Raw genomic sequence first — 27,870 nt, 5'->3', positions numbered from 1 at the left:
CACACACACATATTCACTCCCACATATTCACTCCCACTTGCACACACATAAAGCTGCCTCCTAAACACAGCTACCACTAGCTCTTTGACTGAGCCACTTTGCACTAGAGAGAAGAAGCGATGAGCCGCAGGGTGTGGTTTTCTGCACTTGGGCTGCTGGCCTGGCTGTGCTGCCTCAGTATGGGGCCCGTGGAGGGGGGGAAGGTGCTGGTTGTGCCTGTGGATGGGAGCCACTGGCTCAGCATGAAAATACTGGTGAAGGAGCTCAGCGAGAGGGGACATGACATTTTGGCCCTGGTGCCAGAAACGAGCCTGTTGATCCATGGCTCAGAGAGCTTCAAGACAGAGGTCTACCCTGTCCCCTTTACCAAAGCAGAACTGGACGGAAATTTCAAAGAGCTTGAAGATGGAGCCTTCCTCAATCCGCCGAAAGTCACAGATTTTTTTACCGACTTGCAGCTTTTGGTAAACTTCACGACAGTTCAGGTGACAGCCTGCGAGAGTTTGCTGAACAACCAGCCTCTAATGGGTCGACTGAGGGAAGGGGGCTTCGATGTTTTGCTAACAGACCCCTTCCTTCCCTGCGGCTCTGTCCTGGCTCATATCTTTAACATCCCAGCAGTTTATTTCCTGGGGGGACTTCCATGTGAGATGGATCTAAAAGCTAACCAGGTCCCCTCTCCTCGTTCTTACATTCCTGTGGATTCGTCTGGTAACACGGACATCATGACATTCCCACAGAGAGTCAAAAACATGCTCATGTCTTTTCTGGAGTCCTACATGTGCAGAATAATCTATGCACACTTTGACGATCTGGCCCGAAAGTACATAGGAGACGACATGACCTACAGTAAACTTCTCAGTAATGGTGCAATCTGGCTTCTCAAATACGACTTTACTTTTGAGTGGCCCAGACCGCTCTTGCCGAACATGGTTTTTATTGGCGGTATCAATTGTGGAAAGACAAAGTCACCTCTGCCTGCGGTGAGTATTCAAATAATGTATCGCCGTGTAAGCAAGCATCCGTCAAATCTGGAATCACTCCAGGCAAAATGCATACTGGTGTTGAGTCAGACTGAAGCAAAGCCCTTTAAAATGGATTTAATTAAATCTATACCATAAAATAGAAAAAAGACTTGCCAACAGTTTTATATATAAACAATTCATTAAAAAGGGGTCACTCATTGTGAAGAACCTATACAAGTATTACCAAAGTGCTCTGTGCATGCCTAATCTGCAAATGGGTACTGTTTGCTAACATTTTAGCCAAAAATAAATAATTCTGGAAGCTTTTTAGATTAGAGAATAGATTACGCTTTAAATCTTATTTGGATATCTGTGTCAATGACTTAAAGAAATACAAATATTTTCCTTTATTCTTGTTTTATTTGCAGTTGGGCGTAACCATTCAGTAACCTTTGTGACTTACATTTCTGTTGTTTTTTAAACTTATTTAATATGTTAGTAAACAAATTGTAATGACTGCACTCAACAATAACAAGTTTGTGAACTTTGGTCATTGTCCATTTGACCATCCGTGCACCCTACCCTGTTTTATCTTTCAAACTAATTGTTGTGTCTTTTTAACCTTCCTACAGGACTTGCAGGAGTTTGTGGATGGATCAGGAGATGACGGATTTATCGTCTTCACCCTGGGATCAATGGTGTCCAATATGCCAATGGAGAAGGCAAAACAGTTTGTTGAGGCATTCAGGCAAATTCCTCAAAGGGTAAAAAAAACAAATACTTTCATTAGACTGCTATTTAAATAAAACACACATTCCTAACTACACAATCACTGCTTGAATTTACATTTAAATTCACATACAGTGGAGGAAATAAATATTTGATCCCTTGCCGATTGTGTAAGTTCACACACTTACAAAGAAATGAACAGTCTTTAATTTTAATGGTGGGTTTATTTTAACAGTGAGAGTAACAATATCAAAAAGAAAATCCAGAAATTGTATGATATAAATATAAAAGATAACAATTGATTTGCATTTAACTGTGGGAAATAAGTATTTGATCCCCTTACAACCAACAAGAATTCTGGCTCCAACAGACCGGTTGCATAAGTCGTATAATATCAACTTTATTACCTGTATAAAAGACACCTGTCCACAGAATCAATAAATCAGATTTCAACCTTTCCCCCATGGACAAGACCAAAAAGCTGTCTAGCATGGAGGTGGAAACATTATGCTCTGTGGGTGTTTCTCTGCTAAGGGGACAGGACGACTTCCCTGCATCGAGGTGAGGATGTACGGGGCCAAGTACCGTGAACATCTTGGCCTCCTTCCCTCACCCAGGACACTGAAAATGGGTCATGGATGGGTCTTCCAGCCGGACAATAAACATTAACATACGGCCAAGGCAACAAAGGAGTGGCTAAAGATGAAGCACATTTATGTGATGGAGAGGAGCCGGTCTCTGGACATTAATCCCATAGAAGATCTGTGGAGGGAGTTGAAGCTTCGAGATGCCAAGCATCAGCCTCAAAACCTTAAGGATTTGGGAAGGATTTTCAGAGAGGAGCGGACCAAAATCCTTTCTGAGATGTGCACAAACCTGGAGACCAACTACAAGAAGCGTCTGACCTCTGTCTGTCCAACAAGGGTTTCTCCACCAAGTACTAAGACATGTTATGCAAATCAAATACTTATTTCCCACAGTTAAATGCAAATCAATTTTTATCTTTTATGAAATGTCAATTTCTGGATTTTCTTTTTGATATTCTTACTCTGTGTTAAAATAAACCTACCATTAATTAAAAAATATAGAATGTTAATTTCTTTGTAAGTGGGCACACTTACAAAATCAGCAAGGGAGGTAAAATTAAGAGGTATTGTTTGTATTTCAGGTTGTGTGGAGATACACTGGAGACCTACCTAAAGATTTACCAAAGAATGTGAGACTCATGAAGTGGTTACCTCAGAATGATCTCCTTGGTGTGTTTTAGTCCAAGATTTGCTACCAATCTAATTGTTTGTGGTGGCCTAGAACTTTAAGTGGTTTTTTTCTGCTTCTCAGCCCACCCCAAAGTGAGAGCCTTCATCACACATGGAGGTTCCAACGGTATCTATGAGGGTATCTGCCATGCTGTACCCATGTTGATGTTCCCACTGTTTGGGGACCAGGGGGACAACGTGCACCGCATGGTGGCCCGCGGTGTCGCAGTTAAACTTGTAATTTACGATGTGACAACGGAAAGCCTATTAGCTGGACTAAATACAATCATCCATGACAAAAGGTAAGTGTCAAATTAAACTTTATTGAATAATAAATTCACTATTGAAAAAAAAGATACAAATTAAAAGGTGCACTGCAAAATGTTCTCGAAAACAAACAAAAATGTGGTGCACACGCACCTGGGGTTACGTAATGTAACCCAGCTTCTATGAGTATAGGCGCAGCCCTCTAAGGCTATCGCTATTGGGTAATCCCTCCTGCACGTGTGCAGCACTGACAGGTTTAATCCACGCCCACCTATGACGTGGGCCCCACCTCCGGGCTCACTTCCGTATAAATAGGAAGTAGGCCCTACCATCTACTCCCACACAAACAGCTTTTCTTCAGCTATTCGCGGAGCCAGTGGGGCCCGACACTTAGAGGGCTGCGCCTATACTCATAGAAGCTGGGTTACATTACGTAACCCCAGTTCTATATCGTATAAGGCTTCGCCCTCTAAGGCTATCGCTATTGGGTTAAGGGCGAAGCAGGATGTAGTCTACGCCCCACTGGTCCCGTCCGTTACCAGAAGCACAAAACACACCTACTCAGTTAATAACCCATGTCCATTTTGTCCATGCGTAAATGGAGCATCACATTCCCAGGGAATATAGCATTTAAAAAATGAATATTCTCCATCAGGGAACGAGGGTAGGCTTACTTAGGCTACCTGTCGTTTATAAAAGATAGAGACCGAGTCTCCTTAAATAAAACGATCAAGAGAGGGGAAAAGGGCAGCTCTCTAAGTGCCTACAGGCAGGAGAGAGGTTACGCAATTAAAAACCCCGACATTACTCATTCTGACAGGCTATTCAGTACTGAATGTGTCAGAGAGGAATGGGAGACATCCCTCAAATAAAAACGAATAAAAGAACAGGGTGAAGACCAAGATGCAGCAGTGCAAATGTCTTCCACTGTCATTCCTCCGTGCAACACCGTAGAGTTTGAAACTCCCCTGGTGCTGTGCGCTTTAATGTTCTCGGGGGGATCCAACCCAGCGGAGAGATACGCCTGTGACACCGCCTCACATAGCCAGTGTGACAGGTGCTGTGTAGATAGAGGCTGCCCTAATGAGCGCTCTCTATAATGTACAAACAGACGCTGGGATTTGCGTAAAGCAGCCGTGCGTGCAATATAGCATGCCAGCGCGCGCACGGGACAGAGGAGATGAAAAGTGGCTTCTTCCTCCGATGTGTGAGGAGGTGGAAAGAAGCCCTTCAAGGTTATCACTCTTGATCTAAAAGAGCTTGTGATCACCTTTGGCATAAACGCTGTGTTCGGGTGCAATACAGCTGAGCTGCCATCTCCTTGGATCTGGAGACATGACGGAGCCACCGAGAGATCAGACAAGTCACTCACCCTTTTAGCTGATGTCAGAGCTAAGAGCAGAGCTACTTTGGCTGACAAAAACTTCAGGGGAACCTGATCTAATGGTTCAAAAGGAGCTTTACCCAATGCGCGCAGCACTAAAGCCAAATCCCATTGAGGCGCTAAAGCGCGTGACACCGGTCTGAGTCTCTGTACTCCTCGTAGAAAACGTTTTGTCAGAGGGTGACTAAACACCGTGCTGATCTCAAAACCTACGTGGCATGAAGAAATGGCAGCGGCGTATGTTTTTATCGTGCTATAGGCCAAATTCCTGTCCAGCAACAGCTGGAGGAATGACAGCACGTGAGACAGGGGACACGTAACGGGGTCCAAGCCTTTCCCTACAAACCAAAGCTGGAACGCTGTCCATTTGGCTGTGTAAGACGCCCTGGTGGACGCGGCCCTAGACCCCTGAATAGTACTCACAACATATTGAGAGAGGCCAAGCCTCTCTAAGTGTTCCCGCTCAGGGGCCATGCCCACAAACGTTGGCCTAACATTGGGTGACTGCTGATCGCTCCCTCCACATAGGAGAGGGCATCCCTCCACCACGGAATTTCCCACGGTCTCCCTGACAGCATCCGCTGTAGGAAACCAGGACGCTCCCGTGCGCTCCGGGGCTATTAAGACCGCTATCAGCCGCTCCTCCTGCACTCGGTCCAGGAACCGAGGGATCAGAGGGACTGGTGGGAAAGCGTACTGGGCCAAAGTCTGTGCGCGAACGCGTCCACCCCCAGAGGGGGGTGATCCTGCCTTCTCAGGGAGAACCAGAGAGCACATTGCGCGTTCCCGCGTGCAGCAAACAGATCCATCTCCGCTCTTCCGAACCTGCTCCATACCTGGGAGACCAGCTCGGGGTGGAGGCTCCAGTCCCCTTGTCGAGGACCTCCTCTGGACATGAGGTCTGCCCCCCTGTTCAGCTCGCCGGGAATATATACTGCTCTCACCGAGAGTAGCTACGTGTGTGCGCGCCCAGCACAACAGCCTCCTGGCTGTGTCCAGCAGCTGCGCTGATCGTACACCTCCCTGACGATTTATGTATGCTGCCGCTGCCTTGTTGTCCGTTCGAATCAACACATCATGATTCAACAGCAACGGGGCGAAGTGCCGGATTACTCTCCATATGGCGAGTAATTCCAGCGCGTTTATATGAAGGGACATGTGAGGCGGCCACTGTCCCCCCACTGCCTGCGACATGCATGTTTCTCCCCACCTTGAGAGCGATGCGTCTGTAAACACCGAGGTGTGTGACGTCACTCTGCCAAGGGGAACCCCCACTGACAGGACGTGGGGATTTTTCCAGTAGGTCAGATCTAAACCTACGGACAGAGGAATGTACACCATGCGTCTCTTCTGACGCACGGGGTCGATGCGCAGGCGAATAAACCACCTCTGAAGTCTCCTCATGTGAAGGAGACCCAGGGGAATCACCACGTGACCAGCTGACATCATGCCCAACAGCTGCATCACGGAGAGGGCTGTCACCACCCTGCCGGCTGTGACGTGCCCGAGGAGAGCTGTCAGATCCTCCACTCTCCGCTGTGAGAGTCGTGCTCTCATGCGGGCTGAGTTGAATTCCACCCCCAGATATATGATAATCTGGGAGGGAAGAGGACAGCTCTTCTCCCAATTGATTATGAAACCCAGGGTTGACAGGTGAGATACAAGTTGTACCGTCTGTAAAGCAGCTTCCTCTCTGGAGCGGGCCAGCAATAGCAGGTCGTCCAGATAAAATAACACTCTCATCCCTCTTCTGCGTAGCGGCTCCAGCGCCTTCTCCACACACTTTGAAAAAGTGCGTGGAGCCAGAGAATATCCGAACGGCAGTCGATTGAACTGGTACGCTATTCCCTGGAATGAGAAACGCAGGAATTCCCTGTGTTTTGGGATCATGGTTATGTGGAAGTAAGCATCCTTCAGGTCTATGGAGGTGCACCAATCTCCCTGGTGGACCTGTTTGATTGTCAGCATATGAAACGGTCTTTTCATTATCACCCTGTTGAATGCTGACAGATCTAGGATGTGTCTCGGTCTTTTTCGGGATAAGAAAATAACGGGAGAAAAACCCCCGATTTTCTTTCCCCTGAGGAACCCTGGAAATTGCTTTCTTTAACAGGAGTCTCCGCAGCTCTGACTGGAGCGCAAGACACTGTTCTTGGGATGACAGGAGCGTTTCCTGAATCCCCTCGAACTGTAGGGGGGGGGGGGGGGGGGGGGGGAGTACCCTCTGCTGATCAGCCTGCTCATCCATCCGTCCATTAAACATAGCCGCCTCCACTTTGAGCACCGCTCTGAGAGCGGGCGTACCTGTTTTTGTTGTGCTGTGGTAGTCATGGTGACAAGCCATGCCAGAGCCCTTGCCGCCGGGGGGCACCGCCCTAAAGGGCTTTGAAGGGGTCTCCACACGCTGCATCACACACCGGCTCTCAACCTGTCTCTGTTTAGGAGAAGACTCATCAACAGGACCCTGAGTTGGGTTTATGCTCCAACTCGTGGAGGTGTGTGCAGTGCTATTCAACTCGTGCATAATAGCCGCGCTAGGCTTAATACGACTGTGTGTAGGCACAACTGGAACAGAGAAAAAACCGCACTGCTTGTTACCCGAAAGGATAGAAGCAGCCGATTTAAATGTCAAGCCCTGCTGTCTTTTAACCGACTGGTTAAATACCGCAGGCTTATACAGCAAGCCTTGCTGTTTTCTAACCGACAGATTAGAAACAGCTGGCTCAAACGGCGAGTCCCTCTGTCTATTACCCGAAAAGGAAAAAACAAATTGAATATGCAACAAGTCCCGCTGCCTTTTAACCAATAGATTAATGGCAGCCGGCCTGACTGGCGTGGGGGACATGTGAGACACAGTTGCTACAGACACACTGTTGAGATTTGAATCATTTTTATTAATAATCCTCTCTTCCCACATAACCCCCCCAAAGAGTCATCTTCGGTTCTGTTTCCTCGGAGGTTCTCTTGGAGGAGCAGACCAGGAGCGGGGGTTCTTCCTTCCCCTCCGACTCGACGCCTGCAGATCCTGTCTCTGTGGCGGAGGAGCGGAGACCTGGGACGGAGCCCCTGCAGCTGCCGAAGGGCGATTCTGACGCCGTTGCTGTTCTCGCCGTTGCCCGCGCTGCCCTCGCTGAGACTGTTGCGGGGGCTGCGGGTGCTGTCGTTGCTGTCGCTGCTGTTGCTGAGGACGTTTGTCCTGAAGCCAGCTAGCGTGACGCCTTATGTCATCTGCCTGCTCCGCGGCAGACTTCATAGACTCCACCATGGTGTGGAACTGTGGCCCAAACAGTCCGTCCGGACTGACTGGAGCCTCCAGCAGCTCCTTTCCTGCACCCTCCGGTATATTCCCCTGCTGTAGCCAGAGGTACCGTTGAACCTGTGTCGTCCATGTCGCAATCCGCGCCTGCGAGACTGCGACTGCTGCGCACAGGGTAAGTGCAGTACTAGCCGCCTTACCTATCTCCTCAGCCTCCACTGAGGACATAGTTTTAGACTGCTCGGATATTTCCATCATGGAATTTGACAGCAACGCTATATTGTTTGCCGCCGCGGACGCCTGGAACACACACTGATGCATGCGGTCAGTCTGTCGGGCGACAAACAGATCTTTGGCGGCAGCCAACATGGGTTGCCGTCCGGAAACCGTGCTGGCCTGCCTAGCCCCAAAGAATGCCGTGAGGTTCGGCTCTAGAGGAGGCACGGCCGGGAAATTCACGTCCGTGAATCCCTCCACTCTCGTGAGGAGCACGTATGTCCCTATCGGAGCTTTCATTGCTCCAGGGTCCCTCGCTGCCCCCTCCTGGTACTTCTTTATGGCCGGGAAGCGTGGCCAGATCGGGTCACTCCTAACCCTGTGCACCCGGGAGAACACCCCGGACATATCATCCGGCGGTGAGCTCTCCTGAGCTAGGGAAACGGGGAGATTTCTCCAGGGGGCCGCCTTAGATAGAATCTCCGGAAGTTCTAGGAGGATCCCGCCAATCCAAGGCAATGCCGTGGCGTCGGAGATAGGGATCACTGAATCGTACACCGGCCCTGCACCGGGCCCCATACCTGTCTCCTCCGTCCGGAGGGGAGAGATGATGGGGGAATCACCCGGTGATCCCTGAATGGAGGGGACGTAGTCGTCCGACTCGCGCCCTCCACTCGGATCCAGGAAATCAAGGACTTTGTCCCCGGAGTACTCCTCCTGGACGGGCCAATCGTCCTCGGCGGCCGCAGCAGCGAGAGCGCCCACTCTCTGCTGTCTGAGGGCCAGCGGGAGACGGGCACAATGCGAGCAAGACACCCCGGGATTGAGAGCAGCGTTCACATGCTCTAATCCCAGGCAGGACTCACACTGTGAGTGCCTGTCAAAACTCATAATGTAGCCCGTTCCGCATACGAGGCAATCCCTGACACAGCCTTGACTTTCCTGTCCAGTCTCCATTTTACCGGAAAACAGAAGCTTTTTAGGAGGAATGATTGCTTTTCGGTAAGTAGCTCTTAACAGAACTGTTTTTGCCTGACAATGCTTCTGCAACGGAGTGCTGAAGAAAAGTGGGAGTAGATGGTAGGGCCTACTTCCTATTTATACGGAAGTGAGCCCGGAGGTGGGGCCCACATCATAGGTGGGCGTGGATTAAATCTGTCAGTGCTGCACACGTGCAGGAGGGATTACCCAATAGCGATAGCCTTAGAGGTCGAAGCCTTATACGATATAGAACAGATATACAAAACAAGGATAAATCCACTGAAAAAACTATAAAACACACTACAAGATGAATACAAATCCACAGTTAACCATCATTGCAAATGCAGCTTCAGAAATACCTCTTGCACACCATCTGCAATATCTTTGGACTGATTTGCATCTTTTTTTATAGATGTATATTGCAAACGGGGTCAATGAAGACAGTTGTATTGTAGTTTGTGAGAATATATGATTGGACTTCTGATAAAACTGGGGATTATCATATCAGCTCTGTTTTAAAAAACATTACTCCCCCCCCCAGTTACAAGGAGAACATAGTGAGGCTGTCTGAGATACATCTGGACCGTCCAGTCCCGCCTCTGGACCTGGCTGTTTTCTGGACTGAGTTTGTCATTAGGCACAAAGGAGCCGAACACCTACGGGTCGCTGCACACGACTTAAACTGGATTCAGTACCATAGCCTGGATGTCATCGGCATTTTAATCTTAATTATAATCACTTTTCTGTGGATGACACTGAAATGCTGCTTATTCTGCACCCGCAAGTGTTGCGGAAGGGGGACCCCAAAGAAAAAGAAAGAGTAGTGTTTATAACAGTCACTAAGTTTTATAAGCTCTGCAATGAAGTTGATAACGTATGTTGAATCCATCCATTGACCTGCAATTACTTTTAATAATGGTGTGTGTCAATAATGTGTCTTGGAAATATTATATAATAATATACAGCGTACACTATACTTCAAATAAAATGTCAATATGTCAATAATGTGTCTTGGAAATATTATATAATAATACACTATTCTTCAAATAAAATAAAATAAAATCTTTCCAAGTGCCCTTACTACGTTGTCTGTAATCCATGTGAAACATGCTACTTGCTGTGATTGATTTTAGCCATGCTCTGAAAAGCCAACCTAAGATCAAATAAAAAAACATTTTTTAAACTTGTTTGAATTTATTTGTAACACACTACAAAAGACATTGTTGTACCTTGTTTAGAAACTTCCTTACATTCAGGTTTCTCCACAGGACTCATTTTTCTGCAGTACTGTTGTTGTAGGGGAAATTAATTGTACTTCCTTTAATTGTGGCTATGGGTTGACTGTAATTATTTGCAGACAGTAGCAAATAGTTGTATTCTTACACTGTTTAGCTGAGTTAGTAAGCTAACAAGTGCAGTATAACTAACTTTTGAAGTATAATTCATTTAAACAGCATACATAATATGTCTACCCTCACATGTATTTCTCAGTAAGTAAATGTCTTCATCATCACAATAAAAGTCAAGCCTACTGTACTTTTTGACCAGGCGTCATGAAACCTAGTTTAAAAACACCTTATCCCTTCTTCAAAAATAAAACATTCAATGACGTCAGATCAAGTAAGGATGTTTTCGAGATAGAAACCATTAGCTCTGTTTAAAATGGATAAATGACTTTTTTCTTGCGTTAGCACCCAGTCTATGGTTAGCACTCTTGTCTTTTTCAGCATCAGTGTGTGTTTTATTATAATGTTTCGAGGACTTGTGTTGATGTTGCTTGTGTTACTGTAAATTATTATATAATATTTGTCTCTTTTTAAATGGGAAATCTGTTTTATAGAAGGGTTTAGGCGTGGAAGCCCGTTTTTATTGTTAGTTTGCTTTTGTGACTACCCGACTGGCATGTCTGCCCGATTTGCACTGCGCAAGCGCGAGTTGGTCCGCCATTGGACAGCTACGTACAGCAACCCAAGTAGGACAATTGACACGGCGGCATTTCGCAAAGAAGAAAAAAAAAACAGACCACATTAACCTGAACGAGAGAGATGAGTTATTGTTTTTACAACATAATTTCACGATTATTTGAGAAGAAATCCTTTTAGTAGGTTAAGTACATTCTTAGAATAAGTGAGAGATTGATTTAACTTCTGTTTGTGTCAGGGTTGGGGGAAATCAGGACCCAAATGCAGAACCCTGCAGGTATAACAAAAAGCGAGCTTTAATTAACAAAAGCTGTTGACAATGAAAAAACATAAATCCATAAACCCATAGCAAGAGGAAAATCGGGACAAAAAAACAACAGGGGCCAACATGGAGGGTGACAAGAAAGACGATGCCCGAACATGGAGCAAAGGGGAAGACAAGACTAAATACATGGAAAGGGTAATCAATCACAGGACAAGACACAGCTGGACAGGGGAGGCAGAAACACAAGGGCGACAAGTGAACACAATGAGGCAATCAGACACAGGAGGGCAAACACAGGAAGGAAGACCAGACAAAGGGAGAACAGAATTTCAAAATAAAACCGGAAAATGGCTACATAAACCCAAACCATGACAGAATCCCCCCCTCAAGGGATGGATTGCAGATATCCGTCCTCCGGAGGGGGTCCGGAGGACGGGTCTCGGGCGGATGGCCCGGGGGCAAGGCAGAGTTCGTGGTGGGGTTCTCAGGCGGACAGCCCGGGGGTAAGGCAGAGTTCATAAAGGGGCGAAGGCCACAGCGCGCAAACTCAGGGGGCCGAGCATGAGGGCGAAGGCAGCGACTGGAAGAGTCAGGGGGCGGGGCCCGAGGACGAGGGCCGCGGCCGGGAAAGTCAGGGGGCGGGGCTCGAGGGTGAAGACCGCGGCACTCAGGGGGCCGGGCTCGATGGTGAAGACCGCGGCTCTCAGGAGGCCGGGCTCGAGGGCGAAGACCGCGGCTGAGGAACTCAGGGGGCCAGGCACAAGGACGGGCAGGAGCTGGTGGAACCCCTGGTGGGTCAGGCGTAGACAGTGGCACCCCAACCAGGAGAGGACATGGTGTTTGCAGGAAACCCGGCGGAGCACGTGTCGGTGGGACCCCCAACAGGACAGGTGTTGGCGAGACCCCCAGCGGGACAGGTGTCGGCGAGACCCCCAACAGGTCAGGGCACGGAGTTGGCAGGACTCCCAACGGAACCCCCAACGGAACAGGACATGAGGTTGGAAGGACTCTCAGCAGAACCCCCAACGACACAGGACATGGAGTTGGCAGGACCCCTGACGAAACAGGTGTAGGCTGGACCTCCAACGGCAAAGGACATAGGGTTGGAAGGACCCCCGGCAGAGGAGTAGTCGGCGGGACCTCCAACGGCACAGGACATAGGGTTGGCAGGACCCCCGGCAGAAGAGTAGTCGGCGGGACCCCCAACGGGACAGGACATGGAGTTGGCAGGACCCCCAGCGGAACCTCCAACGGCACAGGACATAGGATTGGCAGGACCCCCGGCAGAAGAGTAGTCGGCGGGACCTCCAACGGCACAGGACATAGGGTTGGCAGGACCCCCGGCAGAAGAGTAACCGGCGGGACCCCCAACGGGACAGGACATGGGTTGCATTCCAATAGTCCATTTAGCTTAGGAACCTTCCTAACCAAGTGAAATGACCCGGAAGTACGTCAGTGGCAGCCATGTTAAGTGTCAAACTTCCTTTATTGTTGGGGAAATATTTTCCAAGGCCCATAACTTTGACCCAGTTTATCAGTTCAAAACTGTCCTAACTGAGCACACGCACCTGTAACCTTGGCTGCTGTGCTCTCAGTGTTCTGTCTCCCTGTTCCTGTATGTTGGCGTCAGCTGATAGAGGTGTTATGGTTCTATGTTCCTGCCTGTTGGCGTCAGCTGATAGAGGTGTTATGATTCTATCTTGTTGTACAGCATGTTGATTATTCTCTCTGAAATAGCTAAATACATGGGTCTGGGGTAGAGTTCTTCAGAATTGACGTGGCAACTCTACCGTGCAGTCAGACCGTGACTGCTGTGACTTGTGATGTGAATTCTCCGGCTGAAGCTCCTATAATAAACCATCAGTGTTTGACATCAAAGCTCCTGCTCTTCCCGTGTCTCTTTCCTGAGTCGGTGACTCCCACTGCATTGTTACACAGAAGTTTCCCTTACATTTATAACCTCCTTTAGCTTAGGAACCACTGGACCGCCCTTACCGAAAGGAGAGGAGAAAATGCTGCCCCACAATGCCTTGCAGCCGCAGCATTTGCGTCACACAACAGTCGGCCGTTCACGGAAACAAACTATTATGACGGAGAAATTATATCATGAAAGTTACGGTGCTTATTAAGCATTTTAAAACGTACGTCGTAAGTTGCCAAAGTGCTTTGTTTTGAACGTTCATCAGTATTATAATCAAAAAGGGAAATGTGAACGTTAGTTTTTACTGAAATGATCAAATAAAGTCAACATTTCACTGAGCTGTGTGGGGTTTGTTCAACTTTTAAAAGATGTTTGATTGGTGATGTACACAGTGATAGGTGTTAAGGACTAACGTTTATAATAAATACATTTGTATTGATTTTAAGATATTTTCATACAATCATACGTATTGGGATCATTTGTATTAATGTGGACCGGAGGGAGAGGGTGACGAGCATAAATGTCACTTTCCTTTTTTATTTCAATTCCAACTTTGGTCATGAAGAATATGTTTCTCTGTTGTCCACGTTAATAAAGCATAAAACAACAGCATCAGAGCACGGTGCAGAGTCTCTAGATGAGTCCCTTGTTCTTATGAAACATCTATGTTGTCCGTTGTATATAGAACACTGTAGTTTCCATAGTTTTACCACAGCAGCAGACGCACACAATGACGTCCGCTGGCGCATCATAAACACGTCAGATAGTGAAAGTGCATTCGGATTCTCTAAAGTACCGCAGTCTCTTCTCCTAAGTCCTTTTGAATTCTCCTATCCACTATCCCTTAACCCCGTGACGTTTCACTCAGAGGTCAAGGAATAGGAGATAGGGTTAGAATTTAGGGGCAGATTTTTGGATTATCGGAACGCAACCATGGAGTTGGCAGGACCCCTAGAGGAACCTCCAATGGCCCAGGACATGGGGTAGGGACTTGAGAGGGAACTCGAGAGGAGACTTGAGAGGTGACTTGAGAAGGAATTTGAGAGGGGACTCAAGAGGAGACTCAAGAGGAGACTCGAGAGGAGACTTGAGAGGGAATTCGAGAGGAGACATGAGAAGCAACTCGAGAGGGAACTCGAGAGGAGACATGAGAAGCAACTCGAGAGGGAACTCAAGAGGAGACTTGAGAGGTGACTTGAGAGGGAACTCGAGAGATGACTTGAAAGGGGACTTGAGAAGGAACTTGAGAGGGGACTCGAGAGGGGACCTGAGAAGGAACTTGAGAGGGGACTCGAGAGGAGACTTGAGAGGTGACTTGAGAAGGAACTTGAGAGGGGACTCAAGAGGAGACTCAAGAGGAGACTCGAGAGGGAATTCGAGAGGAGACATGAGAAGCAACTCGAGAGGGAACTCGAGAGGAGACTTGAGAGGTGACTTGAGAGGGAACTCGAGAGATGACTTGAAAGGGGACTTGAGAAGGAACTTGAGAGGGGACTCGAGAGGGGACCTGAGAAGGAACTTGAGAGGGGACTCGAGAGTAGACTCAAGAGGAGACTCGAGAAGTGACTCGAGAGGGAACTTGAGAGGTGACTCGAGAGGGGACTCGAAAGGGGACTCGAGAGGGGACTTGAAAGGGGACTCGAGAGGGAACTTGAGAGGTGACTTGAGAGGGGACTCGAGAAGAGACTCGAGAGGGGACCTGAGAAGGACCTTGAGAGGGGACTCGAGAAGAGACTCGAGAGGGGACCTGAGAAGGAACTCGAGAGGGGACTCGAGAGAAGACTTGAGAGGGAACTGGAGAGGTGACTTGAGAGGGAACTGGAGAGGTGACTTGAGAGGGAACTGGAGAGGTGACTTGAGAGGGGACTTGAGAGGGGACCTGAGAAGGAACTTGAGAGGAGACTTGAGACGGTCGGTACGCCGACAGAACACTGGGAGCTGGCGTCGGCCGGGGGGCCAGTGCTGGAGCCAGAAACATGGCTGCTGGGACCAGGACTAAGGCTGGAACCATGGCTGCTGGGGCCAGAACTGGGGCCGGAACCATGGCTGCTGGGGCACGGGCTGGAATCCTAGCCCTGCGTCTCCTAGAGGCCCTTTGGAGAAACCATGGACCTCTACCAGGATAGTAGTCGGATCCCAGGAAAGGGTTAGAGGCTTGAGAAAAGTTTCCAGGACTACTGGTAAAAAGTTGTAGCCACTCAGGCAACAAACTCCTGAGCCAGGGCTTGCGAGCAACCTCCTGGCGTGCCTCCTTCAAAGCAGCCACTCTACCCCGTATAGATGAGGCGTCATACCACGTATAAAAAATGTACTCCAGAGAGTACCCAAGATGTTCTGCCTGTAGCATCAAAAAAGCTGAATCTGCTGAGTCTAAAGCTGGTCGGTTCATTCTGTCAGGGTGCGTGGAAAAGGTAGGAACCAAATGCAGTATTAACAAAAAGCGAGCTTTAATTTACAAAAAAGCCGATGACAAAAGAAAACAAGAGAAAAACGTAGTATTACCAAAACAGGGGAGCACGAGTAAATAATCCAGGACCAAAACTTCAAGGACAAACATGGAGCGTGACATGAAGGGAAAGACAAACAATGAACCGACACCGAACACAAGAAGAGACAAGACTAAATACAGGGAGGGGTAATCACGAGACGAGAAACAGCCGGGTAAGGAAGGAGAAACACAAGGGCAACAGGTGAACACAATCAGACAATCAGACACACCAGGGAAACTAACGACAGGGAGGAAAACACAGGGAGAAAAGATCAGCAAAACAAAACCCATTACCAGACACACAAAACTAAAACCGTGACATGATATAAGAATCGTGACAACATGTATGTCTGTCTTTCAAAAAACGATCACAATAATATATTTGTAAAACACTATTATAATAGCATAGTGTGTACGTGTATTACATTGTGACGACCTTTGTGCACATTGTGGTTACTGCAGCCTTAATACACAGTTCCTGTATACTCGACCATATACCTTTTACCCACATTCTCTTTCGTTAAAGAGCAAATGTAGCCTATTGAAAAAAAGCACTCATAAATGTGGGATTATCTACAGTAAGATCTTTCTCATTCAAGGGGGAACACATATTAATGCTACAAGTGGTGTATGTAGTGACGTGCCACACCTTTAGATTATTGATCAATAAGGAAAGTGTGTGCATCAACTCAAATGACTGTTTTATGAAACGGTGTCACTCTTACTGCAGTTGAAAAAGGTGTGAACTCGTCTCTTCTTTGCAAGAATAAAACCTGACCACAAAGTTTCCGTTGTGGGGGTTATGTTGACTACAAAAGGTGGTAGGGGGAGCAGTGCCAGACACAGTGTTTAGATTTTACTGCACAGTGAACATGATCCACGCATTCTGCATTTTATTTTTCTTCCTGCAGCTCTCCCTCACTGGTAAGATAAGATGAGATTCAATAAGCTTTTTTAATGGCTGGAGGGTTGGTAAAAAAGTTACTCAGTTTTTTTTAATTAATCTGTAATAAGAGTAAAAATCAATTGCCGGTTGAGCATTTTGTACTTTTTTACCTGTGTATTAATTAACCTTCTTAATTTTAAGGGGCTTCTGAGAGTGGCATAGTGGGGGGGAAAGTTGCGAAGCCTCATTCCCGACCCTACATGGCATCACTCCAGTTTCAGGACAAACACTCATGTGGCGGGGTCCTTATTCGAGAGGACTTTGTTCTGACTGCAGCACACTGCGAAGAGTGAGTTAATAATAATAATAAATGGGATTTATATAGCGCTTTTCTAGACCCAAAGACGCTTAAGACACATTAATGCAACAAAACGATTTGATGACAAATTAATTGAATTGCTCCGAAATGAATGCATTCAATTATAATAGTTTTTTTCCCATGACTCAATATCTATCATTCACAAAACATTTGGTGCCAATTCCATGTGTGTTCCTCATTTTCTGGAGTTCAGTTAAAATAAATATAGAAATACTTTTGTTAAGACAGCTTTCACATAGTTATTTGTATCATAGTAGTTATATTTGACATATTTATCAATGTTTTCAGTCTGTTTCAAGGTGAAAATTATTGTTAAGTATTACAATATTTGTACCCTTATTTGTCAGTGAGCAGACCATGACGGCAGTCCTTGGAGCACACAACATCAAAAAGAAAGAGAAAAGTCAGCAAAGGATAGAAGTGGCTAAGCGCCATCCACATCCAAAATTCAAAAAGGACGGACACCAATATGATATCATGTTACTCGAGGTAAACTAAAAAACCTGTTAAAGGTTTTGTACAATGCTTTCATTTTAGATAAAAAAAATTGTAATGTTTGCACTTCACACATTTGCACAGAAGGATGTAGGGGCGATATGCTTTACATAAAAACCTCAATCTAATACAACTATGTAACAAATAATTATTCTCTCTCTCACAGTTAAAAAACAATGCCACACTGAATACTGATGTCAACATCATTGGACTGCCAAAGAGTGATAAGAACCTCCCCGCAAGAGTTACATGTGAGGTTGCTGGCTGGGGCCGAACTGGACCAAAACAGCCTATCTCAGATGTCCTGAGGGAGAATACGGAGTCCATACAATTCAACCATGAGTGCAAGTACATATGGAAAGAATACTTTAATTCTAGTCAAATGATATGCACCAAATTTGACAAAAAGAATGGAGGGGTTTGTCAGGTAATTAACAATTATAAACAACAACATAATTCTGTGAACGTGAATCATACTTCATTTAATCAAAAACAAGAGCGTCCATTTATTTTCCGGTCTACTCAATCATCTCTTTGTGTTGCCTTCTTTTTTAAGGGGGATTCCGGTGGACCACTTATCTGCAAAGGAAAGCTTCAGGGTCTTACGGCTTTCACCAGTTCATTTAATTGTAATGATCCAAAGTATCCCCATGTCTTCACTCAAGTGAAATCCTTTCTCTCCTGGATCAAGGAAGTGATGAAGAAATAACAGAATGTAGCATGAGGCACAATTCAGAGGCCAAGAAAATGTTCCTTTTTTTAGTTACTTAATATATTGGCATAGTAAAACAACACATTTCAGAATGACTGTTCTTATCTTATTTAAAACACAAATAACAAACTTAATAGGCAAATAATGTGTCCAATAGATTTAACTTGTTGTAGATATTATTGTGATGAAGACATTGTTTTTTATTCTTAGCTAATAAACTGTGACCATGTCAAAAAATATGTGATTTGTTTACCTTTTTGGTGTAGTTGAACAAAGCAAACAGGAACTGAAATGCATAAAACCAATTTATGTAAAGGTTTTGCATGTGAAAACAAATAAAATGAGAAATACAATTTTTTTGGGGATTTAACTCAAAATCTCACAGTACATTTATGCAATTTTACATGTTTGTCAACTATGTACATATTAATCTTGACTATAATACTAATTATTCTGTTCTATCGTAATTTGTGTTGTTGTTGCAGCATCCGTTTAAGACTTTACACAAGAGCAGTTGAAACAGTGTTCAGAAGGCGGGGCGATACAGAAAGCGTGTCAATGAGTGTGATGGTTACTTGTGGTGTGAAAGTCAAACCACAGAAAACTGTTGGTTGTCACGGCTTGTCAGTCATATTGCAAACTTCTGAAGTTGTCTGTGAAATATCTCTTCTCTATTACCTGTTAGGAGAGTGAGGGGCTCAAGTTTTAATAAATACAACATTCACATACTCATTTGTACTTTGAAAGAGAGAACTTTGTACTAAAAAGACTTATGTTTGATGTCTTGACTGTCATAATAAAATGAACCTCAACCTATCCTAAGGGAGTCCATGTACGTAGACACGTTAGTTTAGCTGCTATAGGCTTAGACTGTCGGGGGACACCTTACTTCTTCCTTCTGTCTGTCTGTACCTGTTCCGAATAACCCAGCTTCCCCCAAATGTCTTTTTGGTGTCTATATACGCCGGGTTCCTGAGTTGTGGCTGATCCTGTTGCTGTGGTCCTGTGCCCTGGATCCTCTATCCTGAGTTCTGGATTGAGTCGTGGACTTCGAGTCGTGGCTGAACCTGTTTCTGCGGTCCTGCCTGACTCTCATCATACTTCCCTGATGGCTCCCACAGGATTGTTGACATCCTCGTGGATTCATCTTCTTATTATAGACACATGCATTTCCAAACATTTGGTCTACCTATGTTGTAAATGTATTATCTATTCGATTTACACACGGCATCTATTGCACGTCTGTCCGTCCTGGGAGAGGGATCCCTCCTCGGTTTCTCCCATTTTCCCTTTAAACTGTGGGTTTTCTCCGGAAGTGTTTCCTTGTACGATGTGAGGGTCTAAGGACAGAGGGTGTCGTATTGTCATACTGATATTCTGTACACATTGTGAAGACCACTGAGACAAATGGAACATTTACGATATTGGGCTATATAAATAAACATTGATTGACTGATAATTATTCAATGTCTCACAATTTGGATCACTCTATAATACAGAAAATAATATGATTTTTCTTTCCTAACAAGCATATATTACCAAACACATCATGTCATAGGATAGTCAATATTGTGTTATGATGTTTAAAGTAAAACAACAAAAAACATCTTTAGTCTTAGACTTTAATATAAAAGCTAGGCACGCTTGACAAGGAGAAATGTATTTGGAATGTTATATAATGTAGTATTAACATTGACATCAAATTTGCCAACAGAATAAAATGTAGCTTAGGTATTGAAAGAAAAGATACCAAATAAAGGTGCCCTGCAAAATGTTCTCGAAAACCAACATAATTGCAGTGCACCTGCACCAGATATACAAAACAAGGATAAAACCAATTAAAAAAAAAGACTACTAGATGACTAAACTCCACAGGTTACTATCATTGCAAATGGTGCTTCAGACATACCTCTTTAAAAATAATTACTCTTGTTTATCTGCAATATCTTTGGACTGTTTTCCATCTTATTTTATAGATTTATATTGCAAACAGGGTCAATGAAGATAGTTGTATTGTAGTTTGTGAGAATACATGATAGGACTTCTGATAAAACTGGGGATTATCATATTAACCTTGTTTTTTAAAATATTAATCCCCCCCCCCCCAGTTACAAGGAGAACATAGTGAGGCTGTCTGAGATTCATCTGGACCGTCCAGTCCCTCCTCTGGACCTGGCTGTTTTCTGGACTGAGTTTGTCATTAGGCACAAAGGAGCCGAACACCTACGGCTCGCTGCACACGACTTAAACTGGATTCAGTACCATAGCCTGGATGTCATCGGCGTTTTAATCTTAATTATAATCACTTTTCTGTGGATGACACTGAAATGAAGCTCAGTGTTAGTTCTTTCACAAAGATTGGTATTCATTCAGTCCGCAGCTGCTTATAATCAGCTCATCACGGGCGTTGTCTTTAACCTATTACATTCACCTCATTCTCCAGCAGCCAATCACCGTGCTGCAGCCAAACTTTAAAATGGTTCTCCTCTCTCCTGCAGTCAGTTTTGATTTCAGGTTGTCATGCTGCCGCCCGCCTCCTCCCCATCCACCTCCTTTCATCATACCCAGTGCCAGGAGAATAATCCAGAGACCTCATCACACCTCCTCTTCATCCCATCTCCTCATCAAATCCAGATCTTCAGCATCATCACCAGTGTCTAGACCCCGGGGGGTTCCCTATATGCTCACTGCATTTCCCCCTTTAGATATACGATTTCAGGATCGGGGTCTAATCGCCAAAGACTTAACATTTATCACGTGACATGTGTGAATAAATGTTCTTGTACAAAATGAACTCTCTCCTGATTGAAATGCTGCTTGTTCTGCACCCGAAAGTGTTGCGGAAGGGGGACTCCAAAGAAAAAGAAAGAGTAGTGTTTATAACAGTCACTACGTTTTATAAGCTCTGTAATGAAGACGATAATATATGTTGAAACACTGCAATGGTTTTTAATACTGGTGTGTGTGAGCTTGAGTTGCTGTGTGTGTGTGTGTGTGTGTCAATAATGTGTCTGTTTGTACACTATACTTAAAATAAAAGATGTCCAAGTGCCCTGACTACGTTGTCTGTAATCCATGTGAAACATGCTACTTGCTGTGATTGATTTTAAGCCATGCTCTGAAAAGCCAACCTAAGAACAATTAAAAAAAGATGTTTTCAACTTGTATGAATTTATTTGTAACAAACTACAAAAGTCATTGTTGTACCTTGTTTAGAAACTTACATTCAGGTTTCTCCACAGGACTACTTTTTGTGCAGTACTGTTGTCGTAGGGGAAGTTAATGAGTAAGAACTTTCTCCGATTAAACAAAAACAAAACTGAGATTATTATTCTTGGAGCAAAGGAGGAACGAATAGAAGTCATCATAGAGCTTCCGTCGGCAGACTTCAAAACAACTAATAAAGCGAGAAATCTAGGTGTAGTGATGGACTCAGACCTGAATTTTAACAGTCACATTACAACAATGATTAAGTTAGCATACTATCGCCTTAAGAACATATCTAGGATTAAAAGACTAATGTCACAGCAGGATTTGGAAAAACATGTCCATGCTTTTATCTTCAGTAGACTGGACAACTGCAATGGTGTCTTCACAGGTCTCACTAAAAGATCCATTAGAAAGCTGCAGTTGATTCAGAACGCCGCTGCTCGAGTCCTCACTAACACTAAGAAAGTGGATCACATCACTCCAGTTCTGAAGTCTTTACACTGGCTTCCTGTGTGTCAAAGAATAGATTTGTAAATACTGCTGCTGGTTTATAAAGCACTGAATGGTTTAGGAGCAAATTATATTAACGATCTCCTGCATAACTATGAACCATCCAGGAGTCTCAGGTCTTCTGGGACGGGTCTGCTCTCTGCTCCAAGAGTATGAACTAAACATGGAGAAACAGCGTTTAGCTATTATGCCCCAACTATCTGGAACAAACTCCCTGAATCCTGCAGGTCCGCTGCAACTCGTACTATTTTCAAATCCAGACTGAAAACCCATCTTTTTGCCGCTGCTTTTGATTGAGCTGCAGCTTCTATTCATGTATTCTATACCTGTTGTGTTTATTTGATTATCTTTGCTTTTTAAATGCCTGTCTTTAAATGCCATTTTGCTGTATTTCTTCTTGAATGTCTTTTATTTTATTTTGTAAATCACTTTGAATTGCTGTGTGCTGAAAGGTGCTATAATGTAAAGCCTCAATACATAGTTCCTACTCGACCATTAACCTTTTAGCCACATTCTCTTCCGAGTAAATGTAGCCTATTGAAAAAAAGCACTCATAAATGTGGGATTACTTACAGCACAAACGGATCTTTCTCATTCAAGGGTGAAACAGTGTCACTCTTACTGCAGTTGAAAAAGGTGTGAACTCGTCTCTTCTTTGCAAGAATAACACCTGCCTACAAAGTTTCCGTTGTGGGGGTTATGTTGACTATAAAGGTAGTAGGGGGAGCAGTGCCAGAAACACGGTTCAGATTTTACGGCACAATGAAGATGATGCATGTATTCTGCATTTTATTTTTGTTCCTGCAGCTCTCCCTAACTGGTAAGATGAGATGAAATTACATTCAAATGTATAGACAAGTAAGAAAATAAGCTTTTTAATGGCTGGAAGGTTGGATTAAAGTTACTCAGTTTGCTAAGAGTAACAATCGAGTGGCAGCATTTTGTATTTTTTTACCTGTGTATTAATTAACCTTCTTAATGTTAAGGGGCTTCTGAGAGTGGCATAGTGGGGGGGAATGTTGCGAAGCCTCATTCCCGACCCTACATGGCATCACTCCAGTTTCAGGAAGCACACTCATGTGGCGGGATCCTTATTCGAGAGGACTTTGTTCTGACTGCAGCACACTGCAATAAGTGAGTTAATGTTACAGAAATTAGAAAAGCAATTTGATGAATTAAATAAGTGGCTCCGAATTACTGCATTCAATTATAATAGTTTTTCCCCACGACACAATATGTATCACTCACAAAAATATTTGTTGCCAATTCCCGGCACGTTCTTCATTGTCTGGAGTTCAGTAAAATACATATAAGAAAGACATTTGTTAAGACAGCTTTGACATAGTTATTTGTATCATTGTAGTTATATTTGACATATTTGTCAATGTTTTCAGTCCGTTTCAAGGTGTACATTGTTGTTAAGTTTTTTCAATACAATTTCACAATATTTGTACCCTTATTTGTCAGTGAGCAGGCCATGACGGCGGTCCTTGGAGCACACAACATCAAAAAGAAAGAGAAAAGTCAGCAACGGATAGAAGTGGCTAAGCGCCATCCACATCCAAAATTCAAAAAGGACGGACACCAATATGATATCATGTTACTCGAGGTAAACTAACTGTGTTAACGTTCATACAAAAACATAGGTGAAGAATCTGTTAAGGGTTTTGTACAATGCTTTAATTTTAGCTTCATTTTTTTGTAATGTTTGCACTTCACACGGAAGCATGTAGGGGCGATATGCTTTACATAAAAACCTCAATCTGACTTTAAGAGGATATTAACACAACTATCTAGTAACAAAGGATTCTTCTCTCACACAGTTAAAAAACAATGCCACACTGAATACTTATGTCAAGATCATCGGACTACCAAAGAGTGATGAGGACCTCCCCGCAAGAGTTAAATGTGAGGTTGCTGGCTGGGGCCGAACTGGACAGACAAAGCCTATCTCAAATGTCCTGAAGGAGACTACGGAGTCCACACAATTCAGCCGGGAGTGCGACCACATATGGAAAGAATACTTTGTTTCTAGTAGAATGATATGCACCACATTTGACAAAAAGAAGGGAGGGGTTTGTCAGGTAATAAACCATTATAAACACAACATAATTCTGTGAACGTGAGTCATACTTGATTTAATCAAAAACAAGAGCGTCTATTTATTTTCCGGTCTACTCAATCATCTCTTTGTGTTGCCTTCTTTTTTAAGGGGGATTCCGGTGGACCACTTATCTGCAAAGGAGAGCTTCAAGGTATTACAGCTTTCACCAGTTCATGTAATTGTAATGATCCAACGTATCCCCATGTCTTTACCCAAGTGAAATCCTTTCTCCCCTGGATCAAGGAAGTGATGAAGAAATAAGAGATTGTAGCATGAGGCAAAGATGCCAAGAAAATGTTCCTTTTTTTTTTACTTACTTAAGAAATTGAATTGGATAGTAAAACAACACATTTGAGAATAACTGGTCTTATCTTATTTTAAAAAAATATAATGAACTTAACAGGCAAATAATGTGTCCAATAGATTTAACCTGTTGTAGATATTTGTGTGAAGTCAAGTGATGAAGAAGTTGTTTTTTATTCTTAGCTAAAAATCTGTGACCATGTCCAAATATATTTGATGTTTATCTTTTTTTGTGTATTTGAACAAAACAAACAGGAACTGCAATTCATGAAACCAGTTTATGTGAAGGTTTTGCATGTGAAAACAATTGTACAAATAAAATGTGAAATACATTTTTTTTTCATTTAACTCAAAATCTCACACTACAATTATGTATTTTTACATCTTTGTCAACTATGTACATATTTACCTTTATTATGTTATAATTATTATGTTCTATCGTAATTGTTGTAGTTGTTGCAGAATACATTTAAGACTTTGCACAAGAGCAGTTGAAACAGTGTTCAGAAGGCGGGGGCGATACAGAAAGCATGTCAATGAGTGTGATGGTTTACTTGTGGTGTGAAAGTCAAACCACAGAAAACTGCTGGTTGTCACGGTTTTTCAGTCATAGTGCAAACTTTTGAAGTTGAACCGTTTTCTGTCTGTGAAACCCGTCATCTGCGGAGGAAGTGAAAGGAATGTGCCGTTTTTAAAAAGCAGTTCACCTTAAAATAAGTCCTCATCGTGGTAAGATTTGCTTACGTCAAAAGAGAAAGAAAAGACAAGTGAAACTCACCTGACTTGGATCTCTTGTGAAATATCTCTTCTCTATTACCTGTTAGGAGAATGAAAGGCTCAAGTTTTTATAGATACAACATTTGTACTTTGATTCAGAGAACTTCGTACTAAAAAGACTTATGTTTGATGTCTTGACTGTCATAATTGTTCAATGTCTCCCAATTTGGATCACACTATAATACAGGAAATAACATGATTATTTTTGTTTTTCTTACAAGCATCTATTACAAAATATATCAAGTTATAGGATAGTCAATATTGTGTTATGATTTTTGACGTAATAAAAAAGAAAACATCTTTAGTCTTACGCCTTAATATAAAAAAAAACTAGGCACGCTTCACAAGGACACATTTGTTTGGAATGTTATATACTGTAGTATTCACATTGACATTGACTTTGCAGAACTTTTGCACAACAGAAGGAAGTGTAGCACTTAGCGCTACGGATCTGCATTAATACCACGTTTTTGGGGAAATTCAATATTTAATCTCATTTTGCAATTACTAGTAATAGATTAATAGAATGTGTCTACATGGTTCACACATGATGTTTTATGCTTCTCATCAACACCAAAGAGATGAAAGTAGAAGAAATATGAATAATAATCTGCTTTACATGCTCTATATATCTCTAAATGTGTGTTTCTCACCTTGTCAAAGAACCTGCTGAGCTTCACAGCATTTGATGTGCCTGCAGCGAGGTATCTTGGGTTGGTGCAGTCCTGTGAAAACAAAATAGCACTTCAGTCACAAACCTCAACTAAAACTAAAGCTCTGTTCTTTCCCAGGTTGAATCTTGACACTGTACTGATCAAATGTGTATGTTATTGTAGCTTTTTTTCAAATTGTTCTGAAATAAGCTTCTTTTATAGACCCAGCAATGTTACAGATGACTTGAAATGGGCCTAAAGTCAGAACTTGCAGGAATGAAAGGTTGACCTACGAGATTGATCTCCTCTGCATTGAAGTCTTCAGACAGGAAGGCCGTCCGAGTGAGAACCTCATTGCGTTTGTTTTCTGGGATTTGGTCAAACTTGGTGCCAATCAGCAGCAGAGGCACTGGGTTCTCAGCAAACTGCTCTCTGTCATAGTCACTGCTGTGAGAAAAGAACACGACTTAACTCCCCAGTATCCAACGTCACATTTAACTATCTAATAATAACTATATGTGTACTTACCCGTTTGAGACGATCACTCCTGTTGGAGAGGAATCTTTGTTTAAAGCTTCCAGTGACCAGCGGTACAGATTCTGAGAGGATTTCTTATTTGTTAAATCGTGTACCAACATAATTCCTGAAAGAAAGAGGACACAACTAAGTAATAGCAACCCTTAAAATGTTAGATATTTTTAAATATTCAAATAAAATCATCTTTACCATTGACTGAATTGTAGAAGACAGCTCTGGTGCTTTTGATACTGCTGGCACAGCCAACAGATCCTCCGACATCCCAGAGTTCAATGTAGTAGGTTTTCTCCTCCGGTGTCCCCTCCTTATAGTCTTGCACCTGTAGTTAACCAAACAAATGTTTGACCAATAGATTATATTCCTCTAAGCATCTGTAACATGTAAGGGTTCAATTCATGATCAATGGAACAAAGTTTTGCAACACAGCAGCATATGATGTAAGTACAATTTTACAAGCTGTAACAATAAACTGATGTACATATTAATGTTTAATTTATTATAATTCAGTAATTACATCTTAATTGTTTAGAAATTGGCTGTTCTCTGCATACAGATAACTTATATTTTCCGAATCATACTGTATTAAACTAACTTTAAACATGCGTTTTTCAGTCATTAGACAAAAGACTGGAGGAAGAGGAAGCATGTACGTGTCCAATATATTGGCTTTTACAAACATTGTTATTTAAAAAGGTTGTCGTATGGAGTATGCCATTCAATGTAGTTTATCTGAAACTAATTTAAAGGCCGATAGCATAATTTAAGACTGTGTCCAAATTAAATTCTGTTTTCTGGCATTGACCTGCTTACCCGGACATCCACAGAGCACCCAACAGTCCAGGATGGATTTCCTAACACTTGATTCTGACATAGCAGGTGGACCAAGGACGACTTGCCCACTCCTGCAAAAGATGAGAAATGTGGGTGGATGAATGTCATTTAATTGACTGAGTCAGTAAAAACCTGTGCAATGTTTCTTACAGTAGGCAGGAAGACACACATTTGTGCGAATAGTGCAACATATGATTCCATAAACCTTGCAGCACACCAGCAGATAGCTTTAACGAGCTGTTAGGTGCCACTTCGGCAAAAATGTTGATACCATTTCAACTTTATGTGACGATAAGGGGTATGCTTAGCACAAATACAACACTTTAGATCGGCTATACATTCAGGTAACACGAAGTTATTGCTTTAAAATTAAGGGCCAGATGCTGGTCCATCTTTATCACAAAATACGTTGAACACGACCATCATGTTGCGTCAGGTATGCAGGTCTAAAGTGCCAACAACAGACTAAAGACAAGTTTGATGTTCCTTATTTAAGAACACAAGGGTTATAAAATTGGTTACTTTCGGCTAAAACAAATAAATGTATTAACATAAACAGACACTTTTTCGGAATTGCAAAAACTGTACTTTACTTACCCGAATCTCCTAAAACTAATACTTTTACCCTGTCAAGAGAAGCCATTTTTTGTTGACAGCGACGTCCCGGAAGAAAACAGTGAGAACCCCGCCTGTAAATATAATTTCTTTATTCCGATTGGTTCCCCGAAAAGTACGTTAGGAATAGGAATGCACAGCTATTCGTCTAAATGTATGTCAATCAACATTCCTGTTGCCCTATTGGCTACTGATTGCAACTTGAAAA

General features: G+C 43.6%; 3 protein-coding genes across 5 annotated transcripts; 2 read left to right on the top strand and 1 right to left on the bottom strand.

Moving 5' to 3' along the window:
• The first annotated feature begins 45 nt into the window (after nt 1-45).
• Nucleotides 46-18,361, top strand: LOC307028679 (UDP-glucuronosyltransferase-like). Of its 2 annotated transcripts, XM_079663913.1 has the most exons (7): nt 46-983; nt 1,598-1,729; nt 2,863-2,950; nt 3,033-3,252; nt 17,263-17,404; nt 17,577-17,837; nt 17,967-18,361. In XM_079663913.1, exons 1-7 carry the CDS (start codon nt 120-122, stop codon nt 18,117-18,119), a joined length of 1,860 nt encoding a protein of 619 aa, XP_079520039.1. In that variant the 5' UTR covers nt 46-119; the 3' UTR covers nt 18,120-18,361. The 2 variants fall into 2 exon arrangements, with proteins under 2 accessions (XP_079520039.1, XP_079520040.1); XM_079663914.1 differs by lacking the exons at nt 17,263-17,404; nt 17,577-17,837; nt 17,967-18,361 and adding an exon at nt 9,596-10,237 and having other exon boundaries at nt 54-983.
• A 4,143-nt stretch (nt 18,362-22,504) lies between these two features.
• LOC307028681 (granzyme B-like) lies at nt 22,505-24,581 on the top strand. The gene is made up of 5 exons (XM_079663917.1): nt 22,505-22,662; nt 22,829-22,976; nt 23,310-23,451; nt 23,666-23,926; nt 24,055-24,581. The coding sequence occupies exons 1-5, from the start codon at nt 22,542-22,544 to the stop codon at nt 24,205-24,207; spliced, it is 825 nt and encodes a 274-aa protein (XP_079520043.1). The 5' UTR covers nt 22,505-22,541; the 3' UTR covers nt 24,208-24,581.
• Nucleotides 24,514-27,762, bottom strand: rabl3 (RAB, member of RAS oncogene family-like 3). 2 transcript variants are annotated; one of them, XM_079663919.1, is made up of 8 exons: nt 27,645-27,762; nt 27,027-27,118; nt 26,406-26,535; nt 26,208-26,322; nt 25,973-26,123; nt 25,680-25,751; nt 25,028-25,066; nt 24,514-24,909 (listed from the first exon to the last, which is right to left on the bottom strand). In XM_079663919.1, the coding sequence occupies exons 1-8, from the start codon at nt 27,688-27,690 to the stop codon at nt 24,853-24,855; spliced, it is 702 nt and encodes a 233-aa protein (XP_079520045.1). In that variant the 5' UTR covers nt 27,691-27,762; the 3' UTR covers nt 24,514-24,852. The 2 variants fall into 2 exon arrangements, with proteins under 2 accessions (XP_079520045.1, XP_079520044.1); XM_079663918.1 differs by having other exon boundaries at nt 25,973-26,126; nt 27,645-27,760.
• Nucleotides 27,763-27,870: the final 108 nt, after the last annotated feature.

This window comes from Notothenia rossii, assembly GCF_949606895.1.
Source record: "Notothenia rossii genome assembly, chromosome: 2".
In the NCBI taxonomy this organism is placed as follows: Eukaryota; Metazoa; Chordata; class Actinopteri; order Perciformes; family Nototheniidae; genus Notothenia; species Notothenia rossii.
The sequence above is the reverse complement of the archived record's forward strand: the minus strand, read 5'-3'. Positions and strand labels throughout refer to the sequence as shown.